This window comes from Astyanax mexicanus, chromosome 8 (genome assembly GCF_023375975.1).
Source record: "Astyanax mexicanus isolate ESR-SI-001 chromosome 8, AstMex3_surface, whole genome shotgun sequence".
In the NCBI taxonomy this organism is placed as follows: domain Eukaryota; kingdom Metazoa; phylum Chordata; class Actinopteri; order Characiformes; family Acestrorhamphidae; genus Astyanax; species Astyanax mexicanus.
In genome coordinates this window covers 17,638,708-17,664,150 of record NC_064415.1, presented here as the reverse complement: position 1 = coordinate 17,664,150, position 25,443 = coordinate 17,638,708, and the positions used below count along the sequence as shown (strand labels likewise).

General features: G+C 35.9%; 1 protein-coding gene across 1 annotated transcript in view; it reads left to right on the top strand.

Moving 5' to 3' along the window:
- The window catches only part of LOC103043250 (uncharacterized), a 38,901-nt gene extending 15,934 nt beyond the window's left edge, over positions 1-22,967 (top strand). Inside the window, exons 6-21 of the mRNA XM_049482797.1 lie at positions 1,517-1,786; positions 2,992-3,090; positions 7,194-7,220; positions 7,731-7,757; positions 8,045-8,542; positions 13,906-13,965; positions 14,081-14,140; positions 14,375-14,725; positions 15,539-15,808; positions 16,625-16,729; positions 19,053-19,079; positions 20,131-20,157; positions 21,140-21,166; positions 21,490-21,516; positions 22,037-22,063; positions 22,345-22,967. Of these exons, the coding sequence (XP_049338754.1) occupies positions 1,517-1,786; positions 2,992-3,090; positions 7,194-7,220; positions 7,731-7,757; positions 8,045-8,542; positions 13,906-13,965; positions 14,081-14,140; positions 14,375-14,725; positions 15,539-15,808; positions 16,625-16,729; positions 19,053-19,079; positions 20,131-20,157; positions 21,140-21,166; positions 21,490-21,516; positions 22,037-22,063; positions 22,345-22,892 (2,450 nt within the window). The 3' untranslated portion in view covers positions 22,893-22,967. The remainder of the gene's footprint in view (positions 1-1,516; positions 1,787-2,991; positions 3,091-7,193; positions 7,221-7,730; positions 7,758-8,044; positions 8,543-13,905; positions 13,966-14,080; positions 14,141-14,374; positions 14,726-15,538; positions 15,809-16,624; positions 16,730-19,052; positions 19,080-20,130; positions 20,158-21,139; positions 21,167-21,489; positions 21,517-22,036; positions 22,064-22,344) is intronic.
- The last annotated feature ends 2,476 nt before the right edge of the window (positions 22,968-25,443 follow it).

Sequence of the window (25,443 nt, the reverse complement as noted above, 5' to 3'; positions counted from 1 at the left end):
GGGCACTTTTGTATTGCCCCTGTGTGTAGTAATACTGGGTGTAGTAAAGTTTTATAGAGTAAAGAATGAGAAAAAGGTTCACTTTCACTTTCATATCTCGCCTCGGACAGCTGTTCTTCAGCGGGGTTCGCAGGGCTGAAGCCCGAGAATCCTCCGGTTAGATGCAATGCTAGGGGTTAGTGGCGAGCACTTTCTAGACCACTACTATATGGAGGAGAGGGTTTTTAAGTCGGGAGCATTAGCGCTGGACAAATCAGCTGAAGTCCGAGGCTTTTTTCCTCCGTTTTTATATTTTCTCTGAACAACTGTGATGTACAGACCGTCCGACTGGAGGTACTGTAACAGCAGCAGCTGTGAGCCGCACGAACGAGCCAAACAACACGCTCACCCAGCAGAGCAGCGAGAGGTACCTTACCGAAAGTCTAGATAAGCTGAAGGTTAAAAGATAACAATGCTAGCTACTTATCTAGCTATCTTGCCATAGCTAGCCAACGCTAGCTAACTAACCAACACTAACTAGATGAAGCTAAGTACCCAGACTTCTAACTTCCAAACTGAACGGTTTATCAACCAAACAGCGCCTGGATGTTTCAATATCCACTTAAATCTTGTACGTTTCATTCAGTCTTAATGAACTCTGGACTTTACATGTTAAATAGCTGAATGTATATAAAATAGCTGGTTAACTGGATGGCAATACCTGCTGTGGACGCGCTGCAGGGTTACTGCACGGACCTCCAAAACGCCTTGCTCTCAGAAAAGCATCTGAAAAGTTCTGCTCAGGTTTCAGCAGGAAAGATCTCTGAGTAAATGCTCCACGTTAGCCTAGTTCAGCTTCGACTTCATCCATAATCTCCACAAACAACAAGCTCTTTTACGCTAGCTATATGCCTGGAGTCTTCTACCAAACAACATCGTGACGTCACCAGCGCTGCACGGGCAACATGGTGGCGCCCTAGCTCAAACGTAACAGACATAAATATATTATAATTTAGTGTGTAAACATTTTATATAAAAAATTCCACCCAAATAAATTCCGTTATATTTTATCCCTTAGAAAACTTGTACAAACTGAAATGTTTCATGTCCTCTTTAAATAGCAAAGTGTTCACTTCATCCAGTAGTTGTGTATTTGTGTGTAGTTGTGTATGTGGTTAGGGAAGCTTTGTGTTAAGTTTGGAAAAAAGGAGAGATAGTCCAGGAATTGGGCCTTAGCAAACTCCAAAAACTGTAATAGCTGAAATATGTTGCTCTGTAATAATAAAATATACCAGCCCTGCTTAAAATGCTTAAACATGAGATGAAAATATTACCAGCATTTAGATATTTGACCATATTGTGATCAAAGGTTTACTGTACTTAGTAATATTCAGTGTTCAGAGAGAGAGGAGATTGATTAATCACTAATCAGTTTTAATGTGTTATTTTATCTGTGATTTTTTTTAGTCAAATTAAAGCACTAATAATTTTTGCTAATTTAATAATTTATTTATTCAAATTCTGTTTTTTTTTTCAGTTCTGGGAACTGAGCCTGTGATCACAATGGAGGGCTATGATAAGTCAGGTGGGATCAGTCTAGTCTGTGAGTCTAAAGGCTGGAACCCTGAACCTGAGGTTTTGTGGCTGAACAGTGAAGGAGTCAGTCTGATTGCTGAAGATACAGAGACACACAGAGACACTGAGGGCTTCAGAGTAAAAAGCCGCATCACTGTTTATAACTCAGACAGGATCCACTGCAGACTTCTACAGAGACACCACCTGAGAGAGGCTGAGATCATCATCACCAGTAAGTGTCTAAGAAAACACTGGCATTCAGATTTAATCTCATTGAGAAGTGATGCACTAACTTGTAATTTCATAAACAGAGATACTGTACCTTTCTGTTAAAGGTCCATCCGTCTTTAAATTAATTATAAAATGTTATGTATAAGCTGTATAAGCTCAAACTCAAAGGACAAAATGTTAGGTAAAGTTAACCCTTAAACTTTGCTTAACGTCAGACTCGAGGTGAGTGGCCCCATGTCTGAGATATTTTATCAATGCCGCGGTGCCAGCAGAGACTGCCCGTGGCAGCGGCCCTTTTCAAACGGATTCCTCCCCCCTCCTCCACATGGCTGTGCGGAACACCCCCACCCACAACCCCCACCCAGCCAATCCATCAAAGGGCAGACAGCAACACACAGACACATCTAGTGAGTGTGCTAACTGGTTCCCAAATGGTCTTTGGAGTGTGAGAGGAAACAGGAACACCCGGAGGAAACCCACGCAGACACTGAGAGAACGTAAAAACTCCACACAGAAAGACCCGGGTCACCCCAGCCAGGAATCAAACCCAAGCTGTTTCTGTGAGGCAACAGCGCTACTTACTGCGATATAATCACATTACATCAGTTACATGAGTTTTCAGCTTTCAACTTTCAGAAAAAGTTAGCTATCTTGAGTGCCACAAAAGTATTTGACAATTCAGCATCTTTGTCAATGTTTGAAATGAAATTTATTTTAGTTAAAAGATAACCTGAGTAACTAAAGAATAAAGTGTTAGTGATTGTAAGGCATCCAGGCCATGAGGCAACAAATCAGCCAAAACAATGAATCTCCCTCTACTATGCTTTTTATTGTTGAGATACCATTTAATTTTTTTCTTCCAAACATAGCAATGTACATTTGTGCTGAGAGTTCCACTTTTTAAAGAACATTTTATCCAAACATTGATAAATATCCAGGTGGGCAACAGTGGCTTTTTTGTGGTGTCCTTTAATAAATATTCTTGTTCAGTATTTTTTCTAATAGTCGACACAAGAACAAAAAATCTTCTGTAGATCTTTTGTTGTAGCCAAAGGGTTCTTTGATTTTTGAAAGTGATATTTTTCATGTTTATGTTTCTGTGTTCTGAATAAACACTGCTTTTGTTCTTTCATTAGTAATTTATTAATTAAGACACTTATGCTTCTAAATATTTTAAAATGTATTAACATCTAGTTTAAATTCTAGGTGAAATTTTTCATTTCTGGAAGTCTGCCATCATCACCATACCAGTTTTAGTGGTTATTGTTTTTGGACTGACAGCTGCAGTTATTTATCTTTATAAAGGTAAGGGTTTAAATTATTTTTATTAGTGACATTACAATGTTTTAACAAGCTGGGACTTTGTGTAAGATATAAGTATCTAATATTTTAGCATTTTAAAACGGAGAGACCAGACTATGCTGGACATTACATAGGCAATAACACACAAGAGGGAGTGCTATAATATAATTATTTTACACAACTGACACTGAAAGAGCATCTCCCAGCAAATCACATTACAAAGTCAAAACTAACCGATATACTTGCCAGTTAAACCAATAAAAACATAGAATAAGTGTGTCTAGCATATGTTAATATTTCTCTTAAGAAATCAATTTGTTTGTTTTCAGATGTTTAGTGGAAAGTTATTTGTTTATACCTAAATTAATATAAGCTTATTCATTATGAAGCATGACTATACTATGAATTATTTAGTAGTAGCAGCAGTACATATTTAATGTATCAATTTATTGATCTTTCTTGCAAAACGTTTTTATCTAATATTTGTGCACCCTGCATTTAAATAGCACATTCTGTTGGTTTAGAGATTCAATTCAATTCTGTACAAGACACAAACATAAAGGTGCTGTAAACCGTTCTAGAGAATGAAGATTCATTTAAAAACATTTATAAACAACATTTTTTATACTTAGCAGCAACTCAAACACACCCCTTCTTTCAGTGTTCCTTGCCCATGCTCCATCCAAATAATCCCACTGTGGAGACAAGCTTATTTTTAGAGCATTGGGGTCATAAAACCTTTCACACATTCTGTAAAATCACATATATCATATACAGTTACAAGAAAAAGTATGTTGAACCTTTTGGGATCACTTGGATTTCTGCATAAATTGGTCATTAAATGTGTTCTGATCTTCATCACAACGATAGACAAACACAGTCTGCTTAAACTAATGCCACACAAAAATGATATGTTTGCATGGTTTTATTGAACACAACATGTTAACATTCACAATGAGAGGGGAAAAAGTATGTGAACCTCTAGGCCAAGGACTTTTCTACGAGCTAATTGGAGCCAGGATGTGATGATATTTAATGTGTTGGTTAAAGCTGCCCTGTCCTATAAAAACACACCAGTTTTAAGTTTGCTGTTCTTAAGAAGCACTGCTTGATGTGAATCACGTCTCACAAAAAAGAGCTCTCAGAAGACCTATGTTTAAGAATTGCTGACTTGCATGAAGCTGGAAAGGGTTACAAAAGAGTATTTAAAAGCCTTAATGTTCATGTGTCCACGGTAAGACAGACGGTCTACAAATGGAGAAAGTTCAGCACTGTTGCTACTCTCCCGAGGCGTGGTTATCCTGTAAAGATGACTGTAAAAGCACAGCGCAGAATGATCAATGAGGTGAGGAAGAATCCTAAAGGCTGAAGGTTACAGAAATATCTGCCACATGGTAACATTTTTGTTGACAAATCTACAATATGGAAGCTGTTGCAGTAAAAAAAAACATTGCTGCACGATTGAAGTTTATAAAAGAGCATCTGGATGTTCCACAGCAGTACTGGCTAAATATACTGAATAGACAGATGAAACCAAAATTGAGTTGTTTGGAAGTAACACACAATACTATGTGTGGAGAAAAAAGGCACAGCACACCACCATCAAAACCTCATCCCAACTGTGAAACATGGTGGAAGGGGCATCATGGTTTGGGCTGCTTTGCTGCCTCAGGGCCTGGATGGATTGCCGTCATCAACAGAAAAATTAATTCCCAAGACATTTTACAGAAAAACTTAAGACAACTGAAGCTCAACAGAGGATGGATGATGCAACAGAACAACAACCCAAAACATAGAAGTAAATCAACAACCGAATGCCTTCAACAGGAGAAAATACGCTTTCTTGAGAGTCCTGACCTCAACCCAATTGAGATGCTGTAGCATGACCTCAAGAGAGCGATTCACACCAGATATCCCAATGATATTGCTGAACTGAAACAGTTTTGTGAAGAGAACTGGTCTAAAATTCTTCCTGAATGGTTGTGCAGCTCTGACCTGCAACTACAGGAAACGTGTGGTTGAGGTTATTGTTGCCGAACAGTTATTAAATGCAAATTCACACCCTGCACTGTGAATTTTAACATGTTGTGTTCACTAAAACCATGCAAACATACATATTGTTTGAGTGGTATTAGTTTAAGCAGACTGTGTTTGTCTATTGTTGTGACTTGAAGATGAAGATAAGAATACATTTAATTACCAAGTAATCCCAAAGGGTTTACATGCTTTTTGTTGCAACTGTAGTGTTGGAGAGAACAGCATGGCTAGTAATTAGCTGCTGCTAAGCAAACCAGCAAACCATCACAAACATTTTTAAATGGGACAAAACGTCACTGATCTATTTCTATCAAACAGCACAAATAAGTCAGCCTTGCTCTCCTATCGAGCAGGAATAGAGCATCATCCTCATCCCTTTTCATGCTGTTTAATGTTCAGAGGTCTCTACACTGTCATAATGCCTTACAGCAGGGGTGTCCAAACTTTTTTTGTTGGGGGCCAGAAGGAGAAATATATTTGAAGTCACGGGCCACACTCTGTAATAAAACAAACAATGAAATATACCACTTTAAATAATACTTTTTTCCTGATTATTTCATTTACACACTAACTTAAAACACTTACTTGACTAACTGTCTTTATCTTTGACAGTGTTGTGTAAACTAAGATTTTTCAAATTGATGTTTAATTTCATGATGTCTCTTAATGCAAACCTCCTTAATTTCGGCAACTTTTTGACTCTTTGGCCCGTTTTTTTTGCGCTAGAAATGCGCACTCTCTCCGCTTTTAGACTCTTTGGCCCGTTTTTTCTGCGCTAGAAATGCGCACCCTCTTCGCTTTTAGACTCTATTGCCCCGTTTTTCTGCGCTAGAAATGCGCACCCTCTTCGCTTTTAGACTCTATTGCCCCGTTTTTCTGCGCTAGAAATGCGCACTCTCACCGCTTTTAGACTCTTTTTCCCCGTGTTTCTGTGCTAGAAATGCTCACTCTCTCCGCTTTTAGACTCTTCGCCCCGTTTTTCTGTGCTACAAATGCGCACTCTCTCCGCTTTTAGACTCTTTTGCCCCGTGTTTCTGTGCTAGAAATGCGCACTCTCTCCGCTTTTAGACTCTTTGGCCCATTTTTCTGCGCTAGAAATGCGCACTTTCTCCGCTTTTAGACTCTTTGGCCCCGTTTTTCTGCGCTAGAAATGCGCACCCTCTCCCACTCTTTGGCCCGTTTCAGACACCTAGCGTTCAAACTTTGAATCTCACATTATAAAAACCAGCGGGCCAACTTTCATTCTTTTTCTAATATACCTCACAGGCTGCTCCAAAAAAGGAAACGGGCCGCAAATGGCCCGCGGGCCGTAGTTTGGACACCCCTGCCTTACAGCTTCTTCACTTTACCTGATATCAGAACTTTTCCTTCAGATTTTGTTCATCAGATCTTTTTATTTAGTTGTTTTTTTTTGGCATATCTCATTGACAGTGTGTAGAGTTAAACGTGTCGCTTGTTCCAGATATATAATCCCAGGCTCCAGTCTGGTTTAAGATAGGTCTTTTTACTGCAACCTCAGCTTTCTGTTTTTTGGCTGACAGAAGTAGAACTTTTTTTTTTCACATTTTGGATGGATGATGTGAACATTTCCGGAAGGCTGCATCTGAATGATTTGATGCAATTTGCTACTGACATTTGATTGGCTTATTAGAAGATACATAAATGAGTAGGTGTACAAGCACCCTAAAGAAGTTCCCGGTAAATGTGTTGTATATTTTTGCATACTGTTGTGCTCTGAACGAACTATACTGTCCAAAACGCAAAAGGTATGTTTTTTAATGCAAAACTGATCATAAACATGAAATATCAGTGCAATGCGATACATGGATTTTTGTAACATTTCATTTTGCACGATTATCATAAAACTGGAAAAGCCTGGTTCTGTTTTTCTGTCTCAAAAGTCCACATTTTACTAGAGCATCAAACTCATTACACATTTTTCATTTTACAACATTTAATATTGCTTTTAATTCGAAATCTACGATTGCTGCTTTTGCTGCTGTTGTCTGATTTGAAAACTGTTAAAAACATTTTTTTTCAATGCTTAAATTTATCACATCTGTTTACAGAGATTAAAAAGGAAAGGCTATTTTCAGGTGAGGAGGATTTACTCTACTCTTGGTTAAGAAATTACTGATTAGTAAATTATTCAGAATAAACAGAGATTAGTGAGAAAAACAGCTCTAATGTTGTAAACACAGAACTTTTTCGGGATTAAATATGACAAAGTAACAGAATTCTTCAAATTTCACTTTCCAGTGTAAATGTGTAATGTGTAAATGTCCTTAATATTAATAGTTTTTAACGACTATTTTCAGAGCTGCAGAGGATGAGTGTGGAATATTATAAATAAATCTCAGCTTGAAAAACTTTTATGAATTCACTTTAAACTATGTCATAAGCTAAGAATATAAAGATGGTGTATATTGTTAAAGCTACATTTCTCACAGACTGCAGTGTATATTAATATGTATAATATTTAAAAGATTCATTTAAACAACTGCAGCAAGATTCATGTGTTCAGTTCATATAAATAATAAAATATTTTGTTTAATTGCATTTTGATAAATTTATATGAACACTTAATGAATTATTTATGTTTACAGAGCTTCTGAAGAGGAAACAGCATGCAGGTAAAGATGATTTATCTGGTAATAATAATAATTGTAAGTAAATAAGGCCACTATCCACAATATGGATGTGATTCAGTTCAGTGTCTGATTAATTCTACTGATCTACAGTACGTTCAGTTAGTACACACACACACACACACACACACACGTAGTGACCTTCACTGTATACAGTAGACATTGTTTTCTGACATTGTTTCATTCATTTTCATAATCTTCTACAGCTTCATTAAATGTGAATCACTGACTGATTTATATTTAAACATGTCTTTACTGTGTGTTTCTCTCAGTGGACGTGATTCTGGATCCTGATACATCAAATCCCTTTCTCATCCTCTCTGATGATGGAAAACAAGTGAGATGTGGAGACACAAAACAGACTCTTCCTGACAATCCAGAGAGATTTACAAATTATTGCAATGTTTTGGGAAAGGAGGGATTCTCCTCAGGGAGATTTTACTATGAGGTGCAGGTCAGTGGGAAGACTAAGTGGACATTAGGAGTGGCCAGAGAGTCCATTAACAGAAAGGGGGAGATTACACTGAGCCCACAGAATGGATTCTGGACTGTGATTCTGAGGAATGGGAATGAGTATAAGGCTTGTGCTGATCCCTCAGTTCTCCTCTCCCTGAGAGAGAATCTCCAGAAGGTGGGGGTGTTTGTGGATTATGAGGAGGGTCTGGTCTCCTTTTATGATGTGGTGGCCAGGTCTCATATCTACTCTTTCACTGGTCAGTCTTTCACTGAGAAACTCTATCCATACTTCAGCCCCAGTCTTAATGATGGAGGTAAAAACTCAGCTCCACTGATCATCACACCTGTCACTCATGATGATTAAATACCTGCTATCAAATGTTTATAAATAGTTTATAAATCAGAAAATAAATAAGACTATTTGTCTAAAATATTTGTAATAAATTAATTGCCCCGTGTATAAACACATACACTTTTATTTTTATTTTGTTTTGATGATTGAATGTGTTTAGCATTGCTGTCCAATAAAAACAACAGCAATTGTACAGAAAAGAAATAAAAACTTCTGGACTTTTAATCAAATTCAATGTAAAAAGATTATTATTGGTCCATCTTTTATTTATTAAGAATTTCAACCCGGATTAAGGCACAAATTGTGTTTAGATTATGTAGTAAAATAAAAGTAGCCAAAAATAGAGATACTTGTTTTTCACTAAACAGGGACAATAGGTTTTAAGTTGTTTTTCTTTATTATTTTTAATTAATAACTACTGTATTTAATAATGTAAACATATTTCAGTTTACTGTAAATAATTAATTAAATTAATGCAACTTGTTTTTTAAGAGATTTTTCATCTTCAATCTGTAAGGAGGTCAGAAACAGCGGAGTTCATGTTGTGATTATAGTTTAGAGTCCACAACTGAACTGGTGTTACATTTACTCAGTACTTAGTATTCAAATAAACATTAAAAATTAAATAAACATTAATAAAAATATCAGTACTAGACACACATGTATTTCACAGACGTATAACTATTTTGAATTCACTAAGTCTAAAGATACAAGAACTAATGCTTTATTTTCTTTTTTTAATTATAACAGTTCATAAAAAATACTTGGTCACTGTCACCAAATTTAATCACTTGATAACAAGGCAATTTAAGATGATATCTCTGTGAAATATATCTCTGTGTTTATAATTGAAACTACTTATTATTTGTGTAATCAGTTTACCAATATTATTCAATCCTGCTGCTCAAACAATAGAAAATAAATGTTACAGAACTGTCAGTTGAATATAGAAAAACTTTTACCCACTAATACATTTTTTAATGGATTAAGATGTATTTAATGGATTTTAATGAATGTACTCAAAAGATAGAGAATATGTGTAAGTAGACAGAACTGTTAGGCCTTGTAGTTCAGAAGTTTATAAAGCCTGCAGTGGTAGACGGTCAGGGCAACTAAATAAAACTAGATGACAACATGGCACCCTTTGTGTCTCGTAGGGCTGGTTATTTAAGGCATTTATTGCATTCTATTGGAAGGGCACGTGGGCACTAATTAAGACTCATTACATTATCATGTCTTGAGGACACATCGTCATTGTTTGGAAGAAGAGGCATCTCACCGGCACTTTTTCCCACAGGAAGAGCAGCCTATAGTGCACTTTTTTGCCACACTAGAGGGAACTTTAGTGATGCTTTGGGCAATTTTCCTGCCCAAGTTTTAATATGCCAATATGTGTGTGTGTCTCTTTTTGGAACTGGAAGTAGCTCTGATAGAGAGTGATAAGTTTAATGTTAAATGTATTATATGTTAAAATCAGTACAGTATTAATATACAGAGTAAATTATAAACTGTTTAAATGTTGGTAAAAAAAAAATGGTACAGTTCACTTTTGAAAAGTGAGTAAAGCTCCTCTGTACGGCTCTGCTGCTGATTCTCTACAGCTGTTAACTTTAAGTTAACACAAACGTGTTTGTGTAAGTGCTTCATTTAAGTGCAGCAGTGGAATGTAGACTGTAGATTCTGTGTATTTCTTCACAGCTTTTTACTTTACTATTTAGGAATATTGCAATGGTCACTTAAAGCTGGAGTAGATGATTTCCGTTAAAATTATCTACTTATATTTCTTTCAATAATCTTTACATCACAATAACAATCCAAAAATTACATTTTCCAACAACAAAAATATAATAGTTATTTTCTGTGGAGGCCACAGACATGTAAAAACATGTTTACCATCTGATTACAGTCTGTCTGCCTACCAGAGCTAGAAAAAGACACAGTTATAGACATTGGGTGAAGAAAGAGAATTGGCTTCCTGGTGTCTATGCAAAATAATGCACTTCAATAATCTTAACTGATTTTTCAATGTTTGACTGATTTTTTTTTTTTATTATTAATAAGTGTACCTGTGAGTGATGTAGTTTCTCATACACCTAAATTTAAAATTAATGAAAGAGTACAGTAATTAATGGCCTCTATATATCACTGCACATTTAAGAATTTTAGGGGGCTCTGGAATTCACCTGAAGATGTCTATGTTTCTGAGATTTAAAAATGAATTTCACTCGGCGCCGCGCTGATTGTAGATCTGAACTTTCATATTCTGACTAATTAAAATAACTCCCACTCATTAGTTTTTATTTGCACCAGCTTGATCTCAGTTTACCACAGTGTTGAATGTTTACAGTGCTTTAAACCAGGGGTTCTCAACCTTTTCTACATTACGGCCCACCTGTTTACAACTTAAAAGCGTCAAGGCCCCCCTAAAAAAAAAATGTATATATATATAATAAACTGAGTATTATAAACTCTTGCTACCATAGCTTTACATTGAAACAGTGATTTAGGCTTTCCAAATATAGTACATGAACTTCTTACTGGAAACATCTAATATTGTGTTTCTTTTATATTTTTACCTTTAAATATACACATAAGAGTAGCACGGTTTGACAGGGTAGCACAACTCGACAGAACACCTGATGACTCGACTACGGGCGTATCCGTGACGTTTTTTTTATTCAAATCAAGCAACAAGTGTAGTCAATCATAAGTTTAAGGTTTTTAATCAACCTCACTGTGATCTATAGTTATATAAATCCGTTTTCAGCTTCTCTGTGGTTGAAAGGGAGCTGTTCTGTGTGTGTGTGTGTGTGTGTGTGTGTTTGTTTGAGCTGAACTTTTTGGTGGAGGGCGGGGCTGCGCTCATGCAGCGGCTCTCTCTATTGAAATGAATAGGATACGTTGTGCTGGTGGACGGGGAGAGGATGCGTCTTTCTTGCACTAAACTCTAACACTAAAATTGGCTTTCAAGTCGGGGTCCACAAAATATTGTTCGTGGGCCACGAGTTTGAGACCCCTGATTTAAAGTGCTCACTACAAACTACTGTCTTCCTCTGAGGATGTGCCTGCGGACCCCTAGAGGGGCTGCCCACCACTTCAGGCATGTGTGCTCACTGTATCAATGTGTGTTTGACGAGTGTGCTCACCGGTGTGTATATGTGTATTCACTGCACAGATTGGTTGAAGGCAGAGACTTTAGAGAACCCCACCCCACCCACCACTCACCCAACACACTCACACAAAACTGAACTGTACACCCCACCCTCCCTTTACACACACAAAGACTGAACTTCACCCACACACACACATCCACTCAGCACACAGAGACTGACATGACTTTATTTCTTTCAGCAATATTTGCTGCACTCTTAAAAACTATAAGCTATCTACCTCAGTAACTGCTGTGATTATATATGTTTTATATGTTACAGTATGTCACACATCTCTGCACCTTATCCTCACTAAAAACTCTATTATACCGTATCGGTACTGCACTGTCCTGTCTTTAAATTGTCTCGTCTTTTGTATTTATTGTATTTATTGTTATTTAGTGTTATAATTTTATATTTTATGTTGCACTGTCGTCACTCCTGCACTTTATGTTGTCTATTGCTTGTTGTTCTATGTTGCACCATGGTTCCGGAGGAACGTAATTTCATTACACTGTGGACCTGTACTCAGATGTAATGACAATAAAAGCCTCTTGACTCTTGACTAAATTTCAGTTTTTGCTCAGCACTAGGGTTAGGGAAAAGTTCTGGCATTACTTTTGTGACTGTTGAAGGTGGAAAAGGTTGTTTACAGCTCAGAGCCAACAATGAAAGAGGCTGAAAAAGGGCTAGAAAAAAAGGCTACAAAGAAACCAAAATAATAAAGAAGGCCAAACCTATCTACTGGACAGTATAACAAAAAGGGAGAGAAATAGACAAATAAGGAAAAGATATAACCCCTTAAATCTTCAGAAACAGCAGAAATGTTTTTTATATAAAAAAGAGAGAACAGAAAAGAGAAATACAGACTTCAGATGGACATTTGAAGAACATGAGAAAAGAGTCTTATTGGGTAACTGACCCACTATAAGACGGAAGCTCCCAAAAACATGGGGAAAAGGAGAGTCCAGCAGGGCAAAGTCACTACAGAGAGTCACGGGCATATCTATAGAAAGATCAACACTGGGTCCTTTTTATTAATGATTGACAAAGCTGTAATCAACCAGGCTGTTTACAAGAAAGCGCAGAGCCTGGACCTCCTCTGGTAGGAAAATTGCAGTGCATGCTGTCCATTACACATTCATGAAGAACAGTATTGTGTATTCTTTATGAGTTTCAGCTGATATTATTAATTGTAGGGATTCAAAGTAATTTAGGATGGCAAATTTTACCCCTCTAGATTTTTGGGGAAAGTTTCTCCTACTGTCTATTCAGTTTTATATAGACTGGATTCTGGAGTCCCATACAACAAGCAACTGTGTTACAACAACAGCGTGTGTGTGTGTGTGTGTGTGTGGGTGTGTGTGTGTGTGTGTGTGTGTGCGCGCATGTGTGCGAGCGTGCGTGCGTGTGTGTGTGTGTGTGCGTGTGTGTGCGTGTACGCACAGGTAGACAGGTGGAAACAGGAAGTTAAAATTGAAAGTAACTTTTCCAGTCTCACAGAATAAGAGTATGAGGACGGCGGCTGGTAAGAAATGAGTTATGATGACTATAAATATCTGATATTTTAAAGGCATTAATGGATAAGAGTTAAATGTGGTCAAATTTACTGTAGCAAGGATTTAAAAAGCATTTTTTGGCAACTCATTCTCATTTGTTGCCTGTTCCTCATGTTGTGATTTCTGTGCTGCTGCTGCTGTTTAGATCTAGTTTATGTTTCTCATTTGGTGAAAAATGAAGTATTATGTGCTTGAAAATCTCTTCAGGTTTAATAGCTGTGTGTTTGCTGCTGTTGTGATCTTCTGATCCTCTGTGAGAGCATTTAGCTGTTGGTAAGTGAATGTCTATACACGAGCACTTCCTGATCTATGATCAGCTTCTTGTTTTTAGTAGTTTTTAACTGTAATTTAGAGGGAAAGAAAAAGCTGGATTAAACTGAACTTTGTCATTTGTTTTCAAATCTTAGATTTCAAGAAGCAAAAGTGAAAGAAATATAAAAAGTAATTTGGACAGATTTAGAAGCTGAATGATAAACAAAGAACTACATTTAGGAATTAGAATATTGTGTAAAATATCTGGGATTTGGCTTTCATGTAATGTAAATCATTTATTTTCACAGTTGGTTCTGTGCCACCTTCCTTCCACCAGGTTAAAGTTTCTATACGGTCACCCTACTGAAATGCTGAAAGTAACTCTCCTAAGGCCTGTAATGAACACGTGAAGATGAGAAAGATAGGTGTGTATATAATCAGTGTATCATTCATGTGCCATGTGTTTAACATAAATAAAATATGTTAAATAACTATGTAACATGGTGCATTTAATTATATAAATGTTTACACACTTTTCAGGGATGGAGTTCTTCCATATGGCAGTTCTGATTGTCCTCTGTGGTATAAAATCTGAATCAGGTACATATATTTTATATGATGCAGCATTATCTGTTTATTTGTGTGTTTGTGGAGAAATTCAGAACAACCAGCTTCTTACACACATTCAAAGATAAGAGCATAATTTCCTGATTACTATTAATTATGGTTTTGACTGAAGCATTTATGACTGCTGTATTATAAAAAAGTATTGATTTAATCCATTTAACATGTTCAACATTTTACTGTTTTGTGTTTGGATGTTTCACAATACAGAGAGTTTAAAGGTTGTTGGTCCAGATGCTCCTCTTGTTGTTGAAGCTGGTGAATTCCTGGTTCTGCCCTGCTCTATCCAACCCAACACCAGTGCTGTGGACATGACTGTAGAATGGTTCAGATTAGATGCAGCAGATAGATTTGTGCATCTGTACGAGAATCATAGAGACATAAATGAAAAGCAGGATCAGTTCTACAGAGGAAGAACAGCACTGTTCAGAGAGGAGCTACAAAAAGGAAACACTTCACTCAGACTCTCAGACGTTCGAGTCTCTGATGAAGGAGCTTATAAATGTCTCATTAAGGACAAATCCTGGTACGATGACATCACTGTTCAAGTCACTGTTGAAGGTAAAGAACAATTGCTCTGTTGACTTTAGTACTTGTTAAGATTTATTATAACAAATTTGTATCCAATTAAAGTCGATCCACAGACTACTACGAACTACAGATCAGGGTGTTTCCCATTAGCAAATCCAATTGTATTTTGGCAGAACAACCATAAATCTGTGTGAAGCTTAGTGACTTATAAATTATTTTCAAACAACTTAATACGTCTTAACCTACTCAGAAATCTGTGGTATCCTCCAGTTTTGGCAGTCTGTAAAATTCTGGTGCTAAATATTGAAAATGGAAACCAGAATTTCTGTTGGTGTACTATAGTCAAGTGATTAGCTAGGCAGAATTAGTGCAAATATCCAGGGCTGTGTGTTCTATCACCCCGTGAACAGTCTACTTTCTCACCTTTAAATAGCAAAGTGTTCACTTCATCCAGTAGTTGTGTATTTGTGTGTAGTTGTGTATGTGGTTAGGGAAGCTTTGTGTTAAGTTTGGAAAAAAGGAGAGATAGTCCAAGAATTGGGCCTTAGCAAACTCCAAAAACTGTAATAGCTGAAATATGTTGCTCTGTAATAATAAAATATACCAGCCCTGCTTAAAATGCTTAAACATGAGATGCAAATATTACCAGCATTTAGATATTTGACCATATTGTGATCAAAGGTTTACTGTACTTAGTAATATTCAGTGTTCAGAGAGAGAGGAGATTGATTAATAACTAATCATTTTTTATGTGTTATTTTATCTGTGATTAATTAGGCAAATTAAAGCACTAATGTTTTAGATAATTTAATTATTGATTTATTCAATTTCTATTTATTCTAGTTCTGGGAACTGAGCCGGTGGTCACTATGGAGAGCTATGATAACTCGGGTGGGATCAGTTTAGTATGTGAGTCTAGAGGCTGGAACCCTGAACCTGAGGTTTTGTGGCTGAACAGAGAAGGAGTCAATCTGACTGCTGAAGATACAGAGACACACAGAGACACTGAGGGATTCAGAGTGAGAAGCCGCATCACTGTTTATAACTCAGACAGGATCCACTGCAGACTTCAACAGAGACACCACCTGAGGGAGGCTGAGATCATCATCACCAGTAAGTGTCAACTGACTGAAAAGAAACTCCTCAAAAGCTCAGAATTCAGAAATAGAGATACTGTACCTCTCTGTTAAAGTATATATTTTATATGTTTGTGAGTTAAAGTACAAAATCATCTTACAGGTATTTTTTAAAATATATTTAATAGTTTTTCACATTTTGTAATCAAGAATAATTACAATTACACCAGTTACATCAGTTTTCAGCATTACTCAAAAAAAAAAGAAAATTTAGCTACAAAAAGTATTTGTTGGTTTTCTTGAACCTTTAATTGTTCTTTCATCGTCTTTGTCAGCCTTTGAAATGAAACATATTATATTTAAAAGATAACATGAGTAACTACAAAATAAAGTTTTCCAGCCCATGAGGCAACAAATCAGCCCAAACAATAAAACTCTCCCTCTACCATGCTTTTTATTGTTGGGATACCATTGAATTTTTTTCTTCCGAACATAGCAATGTACATTTGTGCTGAAAGTTCCACTTTTGTCTCTGTATCTGTCTATAGAGCATTTCTCCAAACATTGATGAATATCCAGATCTACAGCAGTGACTTTTTGTGGTGTCCCTTAATAAATATTCTTGTTAATTTTTTTTTAATAGTGGACACAATAACAAAGAGTTAAAGTCTTCTGTAGATATTTTGTTGTAGGCATGGGGTTTTGGAGTTGAGTCCTTGAGGGGATCTTTTTCATGTTTATGGTTCTGTGTTCAGAATAAGCACTGCTTTTGTTCCTTTATTAGTAATTTATTATTGAAAACACTCTTGCTTTAAATATTTTAATGTGTATTAACATTTAGTTAAAATTTCAGGTGAAGCTCTTCATTTTTGGAAGTCTGCCATCATTACTATATCAGTTTTAGTGGTTGTTATAGTTTTTGGACTGATAACAGCTGCAGTTATGTATCACAAGAAAGGTAAGAGTTGAAATTCTTTTTATTACAGTTTTTCTCTATTGCTTAAACACATTTCACGATACTGCCCCTCATTTTTCACAAACTCTAAACACAAAACACTTTTCTAAAGCTACGTACACACAACCTCACAGTCTCTTTTCAAAACCAAGCCATCACACCAAAACAGTTGCTCATATGCGCAAAACCAAGCCATCACACCAAAACAGTTGCTCATATGCGCAAAACCAACCCATCACACCTAAACAGTTGCTCATATGCGCAAAACCAACCCATCACACCTAAACAGTTGCTCATATGCGCCAAACCAACCCATCACACCTAAACAGTTGCTCATATGCGCAAAACCAACCCATCACACCTAAACAGTTGCTCATATGCGCAAAACCAACCCATCACACCTAAACAGTTGCTCATATGCGCAAAACCAACCCATCACACCTAAACAGTTGCTCATATGCGCAAAACCAACCCATCACACCTAAACAGTTGCTCATATGCGCAAAACCAACCCATCACACCTAAACAGTTGCTCATATGCGCAAAACCAACCCATCACACCAAAACAGTTGCTCATATGCGCAAAAGCAAACTTTGACACCACAATACCGTTCAAGGCCTGCAAAAATGTACACACTACTGAGCATCATTAACCACATTACCAAAAATATTGAAAACACAATTTTCAGATTGTGAGACTGTTCTTTTTACAGTTTCACAACTGCCAGGATGCATTTGAGCAACCCTTATTTATTCTCAAATATGTATTGGGCATTTACTATAGATTTGTGCATTTCATAGGAATAATGAATAATGCAGAAAATGCAGTAATATCACAACTCAATGCAGAAATGAGTACTATAAACTCCATGGAGGATCCATTACACACAATAGATACAGTACAGTAACAATTGAAAACACAATGTTCAGGGTGCAATTTCTTTTATTACAGTACATTGTACATGCAAATTGACACAGTATGTTGTATGTTGACACTGAAATCATTGGGCGGCATCACGTCGTCTGGATGTTACGGCGTCTCCTCCTCCTTTTTCTGAGGTTGATGCCAGCCTCATCCATAAATATAAATTCATGGGGTCTGGCCATGGACTCTAACTCGAAGATCCACTGTGGAAACAAATAGCATTTTCAGGTGTTCAGAAAGACAGTCAATACTGCACATTACAGTGCGATAGTATAGTATTGCATGTAAAGTACTGTAGGCCACCACGTACATGGATTGTACTGTACTTACTTGCCCATACTGGTGACGGAGGTGTTTTATTCTGTTAGATTTGCGCTCAAAGGGTACCCTATAGGCCTGCTTCATGCATACTCTCTGGCGCTTGAGGACTCTGTCTATGGTTGTCAGGCTGACATTGTCAATGTTCTGAAAGTTCAAATTGTCACCAATGATTCCCTTCCTGTATCTCCCGTACTCTCATCACATTGTTCTCCCAAACCATATCCACAATGAGGACCTCTTGGGCTGGTGTGAATCTGGAAGGCCTCCCACCTGCAAATCGCAAATTGCCCACCGGCAATCTTTCAACTCTATAGAAACAAACATGCAGTCATTTGGTCAGAAATGGTCCTTGCAGTACACACTTTTACTGTAACCATGATTGCACTTGTCTGTATGTAGGTGCACTCCACTATATTACTGTATACTGTAAACATCTAGTGTAGTGACTAAAAACCTAGTAAATACAGTACCTGTTGTGTTCTCTGAAGGCTGAATAATGGTGGCCACTGAGAATCTGCTGAGGTTAGGTTGGATTCGTTGTCCCGCTTGTCTTGCTTGCCTCCTTCTCCTCTCCCTCCTCTGACACCAACTCCTCTTCTTCTGCCGTGATCATCCATTTTTGTTTGGAACCTTCAGCAAACTGACTTATATAGGTGTGGTCACATCATTTGCAACAGGTGTTTTCAATTATAAGTCGTTGTGTTTACTGAATGACACCAGGTATGTTCATTGTGTTCAAGTTTTGCTGACTGTGGGTGCCATTTTGCATCACATGAGCTTCACAATGCATATTGGAGCAGAGATATATGCAAAATGTGTTTTATCAAGGCAAAATGTGTTTAGAGATTTGAGAAAAAGGGGATGGGTTTTGTGAACAGTGTCTACAGGTGAATTGTGTTTGTGGTTGTGGCAAATGGGGGGTAGTTTTACTAAATGTGTTTAGGTAACTGGTCATTTGGTTTAGAGTACTGGGTCTTGTGTTTTGGCAATAGAGAAAAACTGTAGTGACATTAAAGTGTTTTTACAAGCTGGTACTTTGTGTAAGAATCTAGCTTAATAAATATTTTTGTTTATTTTCAGATGTACAGTGGAAAATCCTAAAGAAAGGTATTTGTTTATGCCTAAAAGTAACTATAAGCATATAAATTATAAAATATTACTATATTGTGAATGATTTTTAGTAGTAGCAACAGTACATATTTAATTTGACTGGTTCAAGATGAGCATATCCACTGCAGCCATAGCTGCAGAATTGTATTTTTTTCTGCATTTTGGATGAATGATGGAAACATTTCCTGAAGGCTGTATCTCCATGAATTTTAGCAATATGCTTCTTACATTTGATTGGCTTATTAGATGAATACATGAATGAGTTTGTGACATTTTGAAACCACCTGTTTCCATTTACATTGTATCAACATTTCATGAAAAATTAAGACTAAATGTCTTTGCAATTGCTGCTATGTTTCTGTTTTGAACATTAGATATTTGTATGTCATACATTGATCAGCCATAACAGTAGCATGTTCGTAAGTCCCCTTCGGTCACCACAACAGATCTGTGGATTTCACAAGACCTCTGAAAATGTCCTGTTTTATCTGGCATCAGGACATAAGCTGAAGAGCCCTGTATTAACTTGTGTGGTGAAGTATCCATTAGCATCAGCAAGACTTTCACTGGTTGTGCTTTTTTGGAGAAGTTTCTGCATAACAGAAAACCCCCACAATACTTACCTGATATTTTAGAAATGTTCTAACCAAGTCTAGTTATCACAGTTTATCACTTGTCAAAATGGCACATATTCTTACTCTGATTTTAGCACACCACATTCTATAGCTGCCTGTTCATTTGCTGTTTAACATACAGTATATATCATCCCTTAATAGATACCAGTGTAGATAAAGATATTTTTTACTTCATTTCTCAACGTTGCTAATGTTATGGTTGGTCTGTGTATAAATTACTCACAATACAGATTACAGCAGCAATGTACTTCTTACTATCTGTATATTAAAGTTGTGATCTCTTTTGTGATTTAAATTAAATGTAAATACCTAACAACTGCAAATCTCACTTAAGTAAGTCAGAATTATGTTATATGTCCTGATATTTAAAATACATGATCTGAAATTGACTCTTGACTCATTTTTGTTTTCAGAGATTGAAAGTGAAAAAATGAAAGCAGGTAATAACCTTATTTTGGTTTTCTGTGGTCAGATCATTTAATTCAAAAGTTCCTACAGAGATGATCAGACATTATTAACGAGCAAATTGAACATGGAGAACATATTTAACAGAATATCACATACTGTCAGTATTTCATTTATACAATTCTGTTGTATGTTTCAGGGTCATATTACGGCCTTGTTGTAAAACTATTACGCACTGTTGGACATGCTAATACAACTGTAGACCAGTGTAATGTAATGACGGGTAAATGCAGCCTGCGCAGCTTGAAATACACAAAATCCATATACTTAATCATGGGTGTGTTTATGGTTTAACATAAAACAAACCAATTAGCTTTTCACTTGCCATTACCTTTAAGAGCCAGGTGGGCTCTGACTTTGGCGGATTGGTATTTTAACAGCGCAGTTCTGCTGCACTTTCCTGTAGAGGAAATGTACCTGCCTGTTCACCCTGTGAAGGTGCGGTAGCAGGTCAATTACAGGAACAGCAATGTTATTTTATTGTTTATTCTGTTTATTGTTGATGTAAAAGTTGGACCTGCATTGCCAAGTTAGGAATGGGCGTCTGATGTTTGACTGTTGTCATGGTCCAAATCAGTCAGTGGCGCACTCGTGTTTCACACTGGTAGGATATCAATACGCCAAAATTTACCTCAACACACCTCACTTCCAGACCACCACGCCCATCATTGGCATTGCTATTTAAACAGCGCAGGCACAAAGCATGAAAACAGAATGTTGGCGGGAAGAAAAAAAAAATTGGAAAAAATTAAAACAGAAATAAACAGCAATAAACAAATACAATAAATATGTTCATTTATTCACCTACTTTCGCGAATTAAACAATTCATATTCTTTTTGCATGTATGCTTGTTTCTTAATATTGGGTTTGGTTTTATTTATTTATTATCGCAAATTATGCAATATCAGGGATCAGAAATTTATTGTAATAAATTTTTGGTTTTATATATTTTTCAGAGGAGCAGAAGAAAACGCTAGAGGAAGGTATGTTTTTTTTAATGCAATACTGTTCATCAAATATCACTGCTATACTATTTATAGATTTTTAACACCAACATTTAACTTTGCCTGATTATCATGAAACTGGGAAAGTCTGTTTCTCTTTTTCTGCTTCAAAAGTCCACATTTAGTTAGATGTTCAAACTCATTAGACACTTTTCAAGCATTTCATTCTACAAATATAAAAAAAATCTCCTTAATTTAGCTTTTAATTTTAAATGTATCATTGTTTCTGTTGTTTTTGTCTGATTTGAAAGTGTGTATAGAAAGTTTTTTTAAATGCTTAAATTCTTTACATATTTTTTCAGAGATTAAAAAGGAAAGGCTAGTTTCAGGTAAGGAGGATTTACTCTGTTTTTTTAAGATATTACTAATTAGTAAATTATCCAGAATAAACAGAGATTATTGAGAAGAACAGCTCTAATGTTGTAAACATAGAAGACATCAAATTCTTCAGGATTAAATATGACACAATAACAGAATCTGATCAGAATTCTTCAATTTCACCTTTCATTGTAAATGTTTTAATGTCATTAATATAAATAGTATCATAGTGTCTGTTTTCAGAGCTGCAGAGGATGAGTGTGGAATATTATAAATAAATCTCAGCTTGAGAAACTTTTATGAATTCACTTTAAACTATGTCAAAAGCTAAGATTATAAAGATGGTGTATATTGTTAAAGCTACATTTCTCACAGACTGCAGTGTATATTAATATGTATAATATTTAATGGATATGTTTAAACAACTACAGCAAGATTCATATGTTCAGTTCATATTAATAATGAAATATTTTGTTTAATTGCATTTTGATAAATTTATATCAACCTTAAATTAATTATTTATGTTTACAGAGCTTTTGAAGAGAAAACAGCATGCAGGTAAAGATGATTTATCTGGTAATAATAATAACTGTAAGTAAATAAGGCCACTATCCACAATATGGATGTGATTCAGTTCAGTGTCTGATTAATTCTACTGATCTACAGTACGTTCAGTTAGTACACACACACACACACACATGTAGTGACCTTCACTGTATCCAGTAGACATTGTTTTCTGACATTGTTTCATTCATTTTCATAATCTTATACAGCTTCATTAAATGTGAATCACTGACTGATTTATATTTAAACATGTCTTTACTGTGTGTTTCTCTCAGTGGACGTGATTCTGGATCCTGATACATCAAATCCCTTTCTCATCCTCTCTGATGATGGAAAACAAGTGAGATGTGGAGACACAAAACAGACTCTTCCTGACAATCCAGAGAGATTTACAAATTATTGCAATGTTTTGGGAAAGGAGGGATTCTCCTCAGGGAGATTTTACTATGAGGTGCAGGTCAGTGGGAAGACTAAGTGGACATTAGGAGTGGCCAGAGAGTCCATTAACAGGAAGGGGGAGATTACACTGAGCCCAAAGAATGGATTCTGGACTGTGATTCTGAGGAATGGGAATCAGTATAAGGCTTGTGCTGGTCCCTCAGTCCTCCTCTCTCTGAGAGAGAAGCTCCAGAAGGTGGGGGTGTTTGTGGATTATGAGGAGGGTCTGGTCTCCTTTTATGATGTGGAGGCCAGGTCTCATATCTACTCTTTCACTGGTCAGTCTTTCACTGAGAAACTCTATCCATTCTTCAGCCCCTGTCTTAATGATGGAGGTAAAAACTCAGCTCCACTGATCATCACACCTGTCACTCATGATGATTAAATACCTGCTATCAAATGTTTATAAATAAACTACAGGAGTAAATGCAATGTCCTGTTATATTTGTTTTTGTTCTGTTTACCTGTAATAATTAGAAAATAAATAAAAGACTACTTGTCTAAAATGTTTGTAATAAATGAATTGTCCAGCATATGAACAAATATGATCTTTTTTATTTTGTTTTGATGATTGAATGTGTATAGCATTGCTGTCCAATAAAAACAACAGCAATTGTACAGAAAAGAAATAAAAACTTCTGGACTTCTAATCAAATTCAATGTAAAAAGATTATTATTGGTCCATCTTTTATTTATTAAGAATTTCAACCCGGATTAAGGCACAAATTGTGTTTAGATTATGTAGTAAAATAAAAGTAGCCAAAAATAGAGATACTTGTTTTTCACTAAACAGGGACAATAGGTTTTAAGTTGTTTTTCTTTATTATTTTTAATTAATAACTACTGTATTTAATAATGTAAACATATTTCAGTTTACTGTAAATAATTAATTAAATTAATGCAACTTGTTTTTTAAGAGATTTTTCATCTTCAATCTGTAAGGAGGTCAGAAACAGCAGAGTTCATGTTGTGATTATAGTAACACCTGAACTGGTGTTACATTTACTCAGTACTTAGTATTCAAATAAACATTAAAAATGAAATAAACATTAATAAAAATATCAGTACTAGACACACATGTATTTCACAGACGTATAACTATTTTGAATTCACTAAAAGAGTCTAAAGATACAAGAACTAATGCTTTATTTTCTTTTTTATTATTATAACAGTTCATAAAAAATACTTGGTCACTGTCACCAAATTTAATCACTTGATAACAAGGCAATTTAAGCTGATATCTCTGTGAAATATATCTCTGTGTTTATAATTGAAACTACTTATTATTTGTGTAATCAGTTTACCAAAATTATTCAATCCTGCTGCTCAAACAATAGAAAATAAATGTTACAGAACTGTCAGTTAAAAAATGCATATAGAAAAACATTTCCCCACTGATTAATTTTTTTAATGGATTAAGAATTTAAGAAATGTATTCAAAAGATAGAGAATATGTATAATTAGACAGAACTGTTAGGCCTTGTAGTTCAGAAGTTTATAAAGCCCGCAGTGGTAGACGGTCAGGTCAACTAAATAAAACTAGATGACAACATGGCACCCTTTGTGTCTCGTAGGGCTGGTTATTTAAGGCATTTATTGCATTCTGTTGGAAGGGCAGAAGGGCACGTGGGCACTAATTAAGACTCATTACATTATCATGTCTTGATCTAGAGGACACATCTTCATTGTTTGGAAGAAGAGGCATCTCACCGGCACTTGATCACTTTGTTCCCACAGGAAGAGCAGCCTATAGTGCACTTTTTTGCCACACTAGAGGGAACTTTAGTGATGCTTTGGGCAATTTTCCTGCCCACGTTTTAATATGCCAATATGTGTGTGTGTCTCTTTTTGGAACTGGAAGTAGCTCTGATAGAGAGTGATAAGTTTAATGTTTAATGTTAAATGTATTATATGTTAAAATCAGTACAGTACTAATATACAGAGTAAATTATAAACTGTTTAAATGTTGGTACAAAAATTGGTACAGTTCACTTTTGAAAAGTGAGTAAAGCTCCTCTGTACGGCTCTGCTGCTGATTCTCTACAGCTGTTAACTTTAAGTTAACACAAACGTGTTTGTGTAAGTGCTTCATTTAAGTGCAGCAGTGGAATGTAGACTGTAGATTCTGTGTATTTCTTTACAGCTTTTTACTTTACTATTTAGGAATATTGCAATGGTCACTTAAAGCTGGAGTAGATAATTTCCGTTAAAAACTAATCTTCTTATATTTTTTCAATAATCTTTACATCACAATAGCAATCCAAAAATTACATTTTCTAACAACAAAAATATAATAGTTATTTTCTGTGGAGGCAACAGGCATGTAAAAACCTGTTTACCATCTGATTACTGTCTGTCTGCCTACCAGAGCTAGAAAAAGACACAGTTATAGACATTGGGTAAAGAAAGAGAATTGGCTTCCTGGTATCTATGCAAAATAATGCACTTATAATCTTAACAGATTTTTCAATGTTTGACTGATTTTTTTATTTTTTATTAATAAGTGTACCTGTGAGTGATGTAGTTTCTCATACATCTAAATTTAAAATTAATGAAAGAGTACAGTAATTAATGGCCTCTATATATCACTGGTCACTGTCACCAAATTTAATCACTTGATAACAAGGCAGTTTAAGATGATATCTCTGTGAAATATATCTCTGTGTTTATAATTGAAACTATTTATTATTTGTGTAATCAGTTTACCAATATTATTCAATCCTGCTGCTCAAACAATAGAAAATAAATGTTACAGAACTGTCAGTTAAAAAATGCATATAGAAAAACATTTCCCCACTGATTAATTTTTTTAATGGATTAAGAATTTAAGAAATGTATTCAAAAGATAGAGAATATGTGTAAGTAGACAGAACTGTTAGGCCTTGTAGTTCAGAAGTTTATAAAGCCCGCAGTGGTAGACGGTCAGGTCAACTAAA